Source organism: Argentina silus (assembly GCF_951799395.1).
Source record: "Argentina silus genome assembly, chromosome: 11".
Lineage (NCBI taxonomy): Eukaryota > Metazoa > Chordata > Actinopteri > Argentiniformes > Argentinidae > Argentina > Argentina silus.
This window is the reverse complement of record NC_139665.1, coordinates 11248694-11259588: the sequence shown is the minus strand read 5'-3', so window position 1 is coordinate 11259588 and position 10895 is coordinate 11248694. Positions and strand designations below refer to the sequence as shown.

The 10895-nt window shown below is 44.6% G+C and overlaps 1 protein-coding gene across 1 annotated transcript in view; it reads right to left on the bottom strand.

The window, feature by feature from the left end:
• The window catches only part of ncam2 (neural cell adhesion molecule 2), a gene marked incomplete at both ends in the record, with an annotated part of 181009 nt that extends 171582 nt beyond the window's left edge, over positions 1–9427 (bottom strand). Inside the window, one exon of the mRNA XM_083680048.1 lies at positions 9376–9427. Within this exon, the coding sequence (XP_083536174.1) occupies positions 9376–9427 (52 nt within the window). The remainder of the gene's footprint in view (positions 1–9375) is intronic.
• Between the last annotated feature and the right edge of the window lie 1468 nt (positions 9428–10895).

Here is a 10895-nt window from a genome sequence, read left to right as displayed (position 1 = left end):
TTTCAGGTACATTAACTCAAGTCTATAGTGTAAGTGATGCTCACAGTAAGTATACCTGCTGAAATGTACTGTTGTGACAGTAAAAAACAATAATGGTTCATACTTTTCTCTCTAGAAAAAGCTACCTACACGGGGTTGTATAACCCTGATAGAAAAAAGCAAGTACAGAAACATGAGGAAATTCATTCTGCCATTCCATTTGAAAAGGATTTGCCACTCCATTTTGTTATTACTGAAAAGCGACTCTGTTTTGAAAGGGAGGACTGACGTTGTTGGCTCATAATGTCACCGGTGGACTATGGCTCCAGTATGAATAGGGCTTATTATTTTTTTTACTACAGATACAGCCATTCATTCAGGCTAAGTGTAATGGAGCAATGGCTGACAAAAGGACTCATTCACAGGATGAAGACAGAGGTACAAACATTGGAAGACAAAAGGAACGTGCAGTGTCTTACACATATTCACACAATTACTGTAGCACACAAAAGTACTACGGAGTGGACTTGATACACATCGTATTGGGCAAACCGCTGCAACATAATCGTCTTAACGAATCTCGAGTCCTTATCTTTGTTGCAAGTGGGATACATTGTTCCAAGGGCAGTGGTTTATACTTGGGCAGTTACCAACATTTGTAGCCTGAGGAAGTTACAGCAATTTTGCTGATAATATGCTAGCGATGGCCCAGGATGCTTTCTATTCAGTGAGTTTTGTGATTAGTCATTCCGTTAATCCCTGCTCCGAGAGTTACTGTTGATGTATTTGTTGTTGTTGTTGATAACAGTGTCTAATCTAGGGCATTGGGGAGATAATGAAAACAGCAAAGCATACCTCCGGGAACCCCTCTCTCCACAATTATCATTGGGCCTCTGTCATCCTGTGTCTGTGTGTGCAATGTGAGAGAGAGAGAGAGAGAGAGAGAGAGAGAGAGAGAGAGAGAGAGAGAGAGAGAGAGAGAGATGTACTGCTGTTTAAGGCCTGTGAGTGTTATTTCAGTGTAATCACCAGTGAGAGTGACAGTGAGGAAAAACTTAAACACTAGCAGGTTTGCACGTGATAGCAGGAGTTGAAGTGTGTGTGTGTGTGTGTGTGTGTGTGTGTGTGTGTGTGTGGCGGGGGAATGCTGCCAGGCTGCCATGTCTTTGTGCTCCAGTGATTGAGACTGGGCACCGTTCCCCCAGGGGGGTGGGGGGGGCAGTCAGGGGGGGCCTGGCTCACCACACACAATCAGCCAGGTTATTTTAGGACTCCCAGGGAAGTGCAGGGCACCTCGGAGAGCTCCTCAATCCCACAAGGCTTTATGTTGCATGACGGTTTCAAATGAAAGTGCCCTGCCATCTGGGGTCACTCTGTTAATTTGTAGATGCAGACACATCCTCGGGGAGAGCTGCTGCTTGCTGCATCCCCTAGGCATCGGCTACAATTGTTGTGCTTATTGACTGTGGAGCTCAGTGGAGGCTCCTCAGAGGAGAAAGGGGAGGAACATGTTAAGCATTTGAAAAAGAATGCTTTTAGATAAAGCTAAATATATTCACGTCACCAAATACCTCATTAAAACCAACTGTTTTGCAATGAAGGTCTACAGTAGTCTCAACAGCACCCTCTAGGGTGGCACTATGGTGTGGCTAGAGGACACCTATTTTTCATCCTCCTCTGGCGACATGGACTTTAGGATGGAAATGGATTGTTTTATATGTTAGCTATCTGGCTAAGACACTGCATCTCCTCTGAGTGAAGGTAAGCTGTCGCCTTTATAAATGAGTTGCCACCGGGGCCCACCGGTGTATCTCTGCTTGCTGTTGCTTCCATGTAAACATGGATCTGAATTGTAGGTTACGTCTGTTAGTTCTAACTATCGTTATTATGGTGACAATGATGTAGGCTGTGTCGCAGTTATTGTAGCAGTTATGGTATGAAGTTTGGCTTGGAGAGGTTTTTTCGACTGGTCACAGACTGCACTGTTGTGCACTGAAGTTGGGGAAGAAGAAGGGGGGAGAGAGAAGAAGGGGAAAGAGAGGAGAGGAGGAGAGCGTGTGGAAGCTAAGAAGGTATTATACAACAAGCAAAGCGATGAGGCTTTAAATGGTTGCTATAAAAGTGAACTGTGTGTGTCAGCTATGGAGGCAAAAGTGTGCAAGGCGGTATTGAATGTGTCACTGTCACCTTCATTACTTCAATGTATCTTTCCTCCTGGGGACCTACTGTACAGTGCCCTACGTAAGACACCAATAGCAGTCTCCAAAGGCAAATGCAAAGCCCAGAATCAATACTAGACATTGACAGCTGTCTTATCCCTCCACAAATGATGTGACGGAACACAGCAGTCTTACCAGAAACACCTGTCAGGACAATTGTCCCATTACATTTGATGCCCTGAAATAGGTGGACTATGTATATAAATATCTCAATGGTGAAACCAATATGTACAGACATACCCTCAAATAAAAGCTGAGAAGCTATACTTTAACCTCATAGTCATTGTTTGATTTCAAATTCAAACTTTTGCAGCATAGAATCAAAAGAAGAAAAAATGCTTTACAGTCCCATTACTTTCGCAAGGGCACTGTACGTTTTAAACGTTCATTAGTGGGCTAGGTTGTAGCAACGCCATAGGGTGGCAAATTCAAGTATCATGCCCAAGTAGGCCTATGTAGTAAATAGTAGAACAGAAACCCTAGAATCCAACTTTCCAGAAATATCCACTGATATGATGGACTAAGTCCACGATTATATGCGGAGGAGTCACTGTTAGTCGACATAGGTTCAGGTCACTCTTAAGCATGATGTGATAGAACTGTATCGTTAAAAGCAGTATATCATTTTACAAATAGTATAAATACATCGATTAATTTACGGTGTCGGTCAGGGTTGCAAATATCAGTGCAGTGAATATAGCGATCCTCCATATTTTCTTCATTGTGTTTCGGAGTGCGTTTGTGTCTGCTTCTTGATGTGTTGGTACGATGCTCAGCCCAGCCAAGTCCCCATGGTGTTCATTATAGCACTGCTTCAGTACAACAGCCATCAACAAGGGACTTATGGGTAGAAAGGCATGCGGGAATCTCATGCATAGGATCCAAGGCTCCTTTAAAGACGCTGGCCCTGCAACACGCCAGCCATAAGGACTGGAAACTCACTCTTATCTCACTCTGCATGCATATCCATGACAACAAACTTTATTCACATGACCGCAAACTTTATCAGCGTGACCCTGAAGTTTATTGGCAAGACTATAAACTTGTCATAAAGTTGGGGCCGGGTAATAATATTCGGCTTCATATAAAAAAAAAAAATCAACTGAATAGAAGAAGAGACAAAACACCCACACAAAACACATACTCATAGGACGCACCTCACACACACCTAAGATCACAAAACATATGGCGGAAAAAAACAACACATTCACATATAAATAGTTCTCTCAGGAACATATTTCAAAGGGAACACATGGGAGGTGGAGTAGTCAGGTCTATCTACAAATCTAATCAACTGACATTCTCAGGGGCTTCGTAGGTGCCCAGATGTATTCCAAGAAGAAGACGAAAACAGAGATGGACACCTGGGAGAAGCTATTCAATCTGGAGCAGCGGTACGTCCATAAACCCACTTGTTGGTCTGAGCAAAGATGAGATGAGACTTAATTAAAGGGGGTTCATTAGCGTATTCCCCCGGAGGTGCCTGTCCATGCTTTACTCAACATACCGTGGGCATGTAGACAACACTCTCAGTGCACACAACCGCCCTGGGAGCTGGGAAAGATTCCAGGGAATTGGGGGAGAGGAGAAAAGAGGAGATGTGTGGGAAGGAGTCTTAATTAAAATCGCCCACCCTTGGCCTTCCACACCTGGCTAGCGCTCGCAAGGCCCGCCATAATATTACTAAGAGTTTGACTATCCGATGCTGAGACGCCATTGGTCCAAGATTCACCTAGAACATGAGGGTAAGTTCCCACAGCGTTGTGGAGAAAACAGATCCATATCTCTGATAACAACAGTATTGAGCAGAGCTCTACAATAACAAACATTATTAGCTGCCTCAACGATGACAAAACAAACAACAGGGATAGTCGGATATCTCCTCTCCTCGGGCCCGCAGAAGTGAGACGAGGGTAGGAGGAGCATGAGGACCATTGAAGCCCATTGAAGTGAGAAGAGAAAGAAAAATAAGGCCAATGAGATCAGACTGACAGAGAATGACAGAGAGAGCAACACAAACAAAAGTCTTCAGCGAGTGCCAACTATGTTATACAACTAAGCCCACATGTACTGGGAGATTCCGTTTGAAGCCTGGCAGAGTGGCGAGGGGTGTTAGAGAGCGGGGACCTCTGGGAAGTTGTTGTGAAGTGTGGCAGGTCTCGAGTGTCTGTCCTCCTTCTTCCTCTCTCATCAAGAAGTTGCCCCCATCAACAAGCTGCTTGCGTGGCCACTGGGCATGGAATCTGAAGAGGAGACGCATTCCCTTTCTAGTTGGCCCCTGCATCATTTCCTGTCAGATCCGTCCCACCAGGACGTTGGTAACCCAAGGCCAATGTGAGCCATCCGATAGACACGAGTGCTGGTCGACACCATGGGGATACCGAACCCTGTGGAGGCGTCGCTGCTTGGATATGCTGAGGTATGCTGGTAGGCTCTGTTTCCACCCCATTAGCAATGCTGAGCTGTGATTGGCAGACCGGGCCAGTCTCCCCTAGGCGGGTCAGCAACAGTGCCACACGGCACTCGCCGGAAAGCCAATCAATCACAGTTTGGGTTAATTAACCAGCAGGAGACAAGCCAGGAGCTCTCTGATTCTGTTCCACTCCCTGGATGACTAGAGAGCGAGAAAGAGGGGAGGAGGGGCAATGTATGTTATGTACTGTACTGTGTGTGTGTGTGTGTGTGTGTGTGTGTGTGTGTGTGTGTGTGTGTGTGTGTGTGTGTGTGTGTGTGTGTGTGTAGGCCGACTATATTTGCCAGGACAGTGAGTTTAAGATGTTCCCTGTGGGTCCTGCCTACTGTGCAATAAGAGTCTCTTCCCATTGTCTGCTCATTATGATGGCTTTGAGAGCTCAGCCTGGGCGGGTGGTGTGACTGAGTAAGAGGAAAATCAATGCAGACCCTGAACCACCCCTCATTAGTGTCCGCTAGCCAATGCTGCTATCATTAGCATTAGTCCCATCCTCAATCTCCCTGATAGGCCATCCAATAAAGAGGCACTCTCTGGCTTACACTAACGCTTTCAGTGGAGAGAACCTGGCACCTGTTTTGTGGGACTGCTTCCCCTGGCCATTGATATACATCCCCCTACCCAAGCGTAATATCTGTTATTGTCTCAATCTATCTGCCTAGCAGGCTGCCAGTATCTCCATCTCTCCCTCCCTCTGTCAATTCATTTACCTGTCCATCCTCCCTCCAATCCGGTTTGGAACCTCTCTGTTCAAAAACTGGCAGGATGTCCCAGTATTGGTTTTCTCCCAAAATAAACTTGTTTTGAAGTGAATCGCGGAGGGAGTCATCCTTCTCTCCTTCTCTCCAGTGTCCACCTGTAGTGCTAGTCACACTCTATCTCAGAGAACATCCTCACCATCTATCAACACACATTGATAGAACTATGTTCTAAGTTTCTGCGTTTCTGCCCCTTCGCTTGCAGAGCTTCAGGCAAGTCTATTGCCAGGGGTCCCATCAGCAGTGTTTTTAATACTGTCTAACTGGGTCATCCTGCATTGTCACCCCCTCTGGTGCAGCTCTGCCATTCTCACAACCCTCAGTGCTCCATTAAGTCTTATACGTCCTGGTACCAGAACCAGGCCCAGAGTGGAACTCTTCTGTCCCTGCTGTGCCCATCCATTAGACTGGCATTAGACTTGGCACAGGACAAATGAACAGGATCCAGGGATCCCTGCTGAGGGAACACAGACCATGCCAATGTAGAACACAACAGAACCCACAGGAAGACGGCAAAACATGCAGCTGCCTCCTCCAATCACATCACTATGTCCTAATTCGATTCTGTCCTGACAGGATTCAATTACATTTTTATTAATTTTGCCACAGCCAGACTCCATAGAGTGGGATTCAATTTCTCTGAATGCAATTTGACTAGATGCAATCTGATTCACTTCAATTGAATGAATTTTTAAACGTAATATCTCTCTTTCCCAATCTCTCTCAGCCAACTCTCTCTCTCTCGCTCTCTCTGTCTTATACCTTTACCTTGAGACATTCAGAAACACACAAAGTTATCACAGTGGTGAATTTAGTGGGGCGGAGGGACAACGAAATGGAATATATAAGTAATCTACAAGCATTTACAACTCTATCACCTATGTTCTATTCCCTCTAGAAAATAACGCAACCGGAAAATAAGGCACAAACTTAGCACTGATGCAGTAAATCTGTGCCCTTGTACCTCTAGTGTGTGTAAAGGCTCTACAAGTGCACTCTGACAATGTCTTGAATGTATAGTATCAATGCAAATTCTGCTCCAATTTTAAACCTTGTGGAATTGAGTAGTAAAAGACATATATGAAAAATCAAAACCATGGAGAGGGGTGGGGGAAAAATAGCATATCCATAACATTGAGATTGCCCTTTGTACAATTCTGAGGCCTGCTGACTCCAGTCATTCTTTAAATTGATTTTTCATATGCTTTTCCCTCAGGGGGCGATTCCATTTTCATATGCACGCTCTTTGTGTATGTGTGTTCCCCTTCCCACTCTATTAATCAAATAATGCAATCAATTTCACTGCACAGAGCGTAGACACAGGCCATTTCTTATGTGAACAGCTTTGCATGTCTTTAATGGGACTTTGTGAGGGGTATTACATAATGTAAAAGGATTGTGTGTGCTGAGCTATTCAGAGAGGAAGTTAATAGCAGGCCCAGGCAGGATAGTGGGGTGATTTGGCTGGGTGTTTTGCTTTGAATCTGTTTTATTTATTTTTTTAATTTATGTTTCTCTAGTGTATTCTCAGATTGAACCCTCAAGACTTTCTGAAAAGATACCACCTCAAGTGTGTGCATGTGTGTGTGTGTGTGTGTGTGTGTGTGTGTGTGTGTGTGTGTGTGTGTGTGTGTGGACGTGCTCACGTGCACTGCATGTGTGTGCCTGTGGAAAGAGACACATACTGCACAGGAGCATGAATCTTTTATTGCCCAAGAAGCTGCTAACATTTCTCCCAGTGATTCAGAGAAATATCTTAATTATGGCACTCAACATCTCACCAGATAGTCTCTGGTGAGAACCACAGAGGATATATAATAATTCATTTCTCTGTCCACTATAAAACCCCAACATACATAAACCTTCAAGGATGCATAAGCAATTACTTGCAGACATTGTTTGCTAGTTTTCGTTGATTGAATCATCAGTATTATTCACTTGGAAGGACAACTTGGCACGGCCATATACCTTTTCTGATATCCTTCACCTGCATTCTGTGTTTTACATTGTGCTGAATTGTGTGCCTTTTATCCGTGCAAACAAAGAAACTAAATGAAACTCAAATCAACAGAAATCCAGCCTCAGGACAATTGTACCTTCCTCCGTCTTAATATTTTTCTTCAGAAATACCAAGAAAATAAAATGGCTTTTTGAATTGAAACATTCTTGGCCTCGATGAACAAGAGACTCTGGACCTGGAGACGGTTTTTTTCCCACCATTTCTCTGAATAATTAGGCTACCTGTTACTGTACCTTACCTGGACACTGTATTGTGACTGCATCCATGTTTCCTTGGATCAATGTGTTTGTAAAGACACTGGCCACTGGTAAAAGTGTGTTGTAGATGTGACGTGATTTTACAGGTGATGTAATGCAATGGTAACATTGGTAACACTAGCATGGCCACAATGAATACGCTCTTCCTGGTTTTAGGTCCAAAGTGAATACTGAGCACCATAATGCCAGTGGGAAGATTGTTATACTGTACTGTAGCTTTACACACCGGATGGACACTGCAGTCAAGTCCATATCACCAAGGCCTCTTGAGAATTCATCAGCATTATCATTACAATTATCAGCAGCAGCATCTTCCCCCCCTCATTATCATCATCAAAAACAACCACAACACTCAAAGCAGGAGATAATACATCAAATAGCACAGGGTTTTGGCTCCATCTAAATCACAATTCAATCGATCCGAACCTGCTCTGAATGTAATCCCTGGATAGAATGTGACGTGTACCACTCACATATGCCTGGAGTTGGTGGGATTCTTGTATGCATAACAAGCATACACACAGAGAGCACCTGAGACAGTCATCTGTGATGAGGACATGCACGCACGGCGATCAGGAACATTTTGTGATGTGCCTATGTCGGTCTCTTTAAACATCAATTTCCTGCGCTCTACCCCCACCTGCCGTTCCGCACAAGGAACCGGATTTGTGGCCAAACAAGTGATCTCTCGCAGTCCCCCGTGGGATACGGCTGCGTGCTTGACTGCCCACGACTGATTGCGAAGTTCAGAGCCACCTTAGGGTACTGTAAAAGCAAAGCGCGATATTGTAAACCTTTCTAATCTGCGTCCCCTGGCGCACCTCTCAGCCGCTGTGACAGCGCTTCAGCCAGGTATCATGGTCTCAGCAATCCTTCCCGCCACTCACTCTGTAGCATGTATGCGGAGAAATTATTATAAACATCACAACAATTATGGGATGAGAATTGTACCGTACAACTTGAGCCTACTATTTAGCCTTCATTTCGATTCATCAATACACTGTCCCCCCTGGCGAATACAGGTGAGGCCATTTAATGATGCGTTCGTTTGTACTTTGTTTGTATGTGTAGGCTACACATGTTAGTAAACGATTACTTTGAATTGTTACACAAAGGTTGCACGAGTTGCAGTGTAGGCCTCATTTAACAGAAAAAACTATTGAGTGAATTTCAATTGTTCCGCAGGATATGGTGATTAATGTCAAACCAATAATCAGCACCATGCCAACTGCATATGTGACTTCACATCCCTATTTTATCATCAACAGAAGAAAAAACAAATGCCGTCATTCCTCACACATCTATCAACAAATCGTCCTCTGCACTTGATAAGGGAAAAAATATCACTGATACAGTCTTCTCTGGTTATAGCCTGCTGTAACAATCGATGGCTGTCACATTTAGGGACTGAAGAAAATATCAGACCAGTTCAATCAAGAGAGGGGATCTCATAATCCCCTTTTAAAAAAAAAAAGCAAGCATTCCACCCCACGGAGGACGTGCTAAAACTACAAAACACCAGCGGTCAAACAATCCGCCCCTCTCTCCCGTGTCCCTCATCCAGATCAACCCTCTGCTTCTGCGGATAGGGATGTATTGGTAGCCTAGGAGTGGGCGAAGAGAACAACTTATCCCCGAAGTCCACACCGCCAAGAGACAGATTCCTCCTTACCTTGACTGCCGCAGACAAGCAACCCAAAGAGATGGACGAGTTTGAGAATCATTTTGAGCAGGTTCAGCTGATGGACAGCCTCTCTCTCGGTTGTGTTTCGCTGTGAGTGGAGGTTTCAGTAGCTTTAACGGGAACCTCGACGACACTCTCCGTTTCACCCTCCGTCTCGGGGTACGCTGGTGTTAGCTCTGGTACTCTTCCCTTCACGCGCGCGCTCGCTCGCTCCCTCGCTCGCTCACTTTTCACTCCTTCGCTGCCTGACTACAGCGAGCAACCCGCCTCTATGCAGCATCACTCACTGCCCGCTGAGCGAGAAAAAAAAAGAATAAAAAAGAAATACTTTTTTATTTATTGCTCCAAATCACTGAGTCGATGTCATAGATGCCATGGCATAGGCTGATAGATGGATTCATCGCGTAAAACTCTTTTCAACTTTAAAGATGGAGCATTTCGTATGAGGCGCACAGCGTAGCCTAATGGACCCTGGATAGACTGTGTCTATCTATCTACTGCACACAACAAATGGTGTCATACCGTCACATGTAACAAATCGATATCAGATTAATTGTTTAATTATTCACAGGTCTGGGGCAGCACAGTCCTGACAGTCGGTGACTTGTACAGCACACAGACACACACACACACACACACACACACACACACACACACACACACACACACACACACAGACACACACACACACACAGACACACACACACACACAGACAGACACATACACACACACACACACACACAGACACACACACACAGACACACACACACACACAGACACACACACACACAGACAGACACATACACACACACACAGACAGACACATACACACACACACAGAGACACACACACACACACACACACACACACACACACACACAGACAGACAGACACATACACACACACACAGACAGACACATACACACACACACAGAGACACACACACACACACACTGTAAGTCCTCTGATTATGCCTCATATGAACATTTTATTTCAGTTAGTACACACTTAACAACTCACACGTGTTACCCAAAATCTAATCGTCATTCATTCATGTGGAACTGATTGAAATTGAAATTTGAAATTACCCTGTAGCTATTTACACACACACACACACACACACACAGAGAGAGAGAGAGAGAGAGAGAGAGAGAGAGAGAGAGACTTGATTGTTTAGAATTTACAATCCAACTTTTTTATATATATATTTTTATTATAGGGAACACTTACTGACCCATTCCACTAGAGAAGGTATCCGATCCGGATACGGTATCCGAGTACCTGAGTATCCAGTATCCGATACTACAGTATTTGACACACACACCCTCAGAACAAGTACTTATGGCTTTTCTAATTCTACTGCAAAATGGGAGCCATGGCTGCTGCCACTATCACAGCACAAGGCTAAATCACCCTTTAAAAGGTACGCAATTGTGTTGCTCCTTTTTCCATTGAGCTGTTAAAGTTCAAAGCCATTCAGCCCAGGAGAATATAAAATGGTCTACGC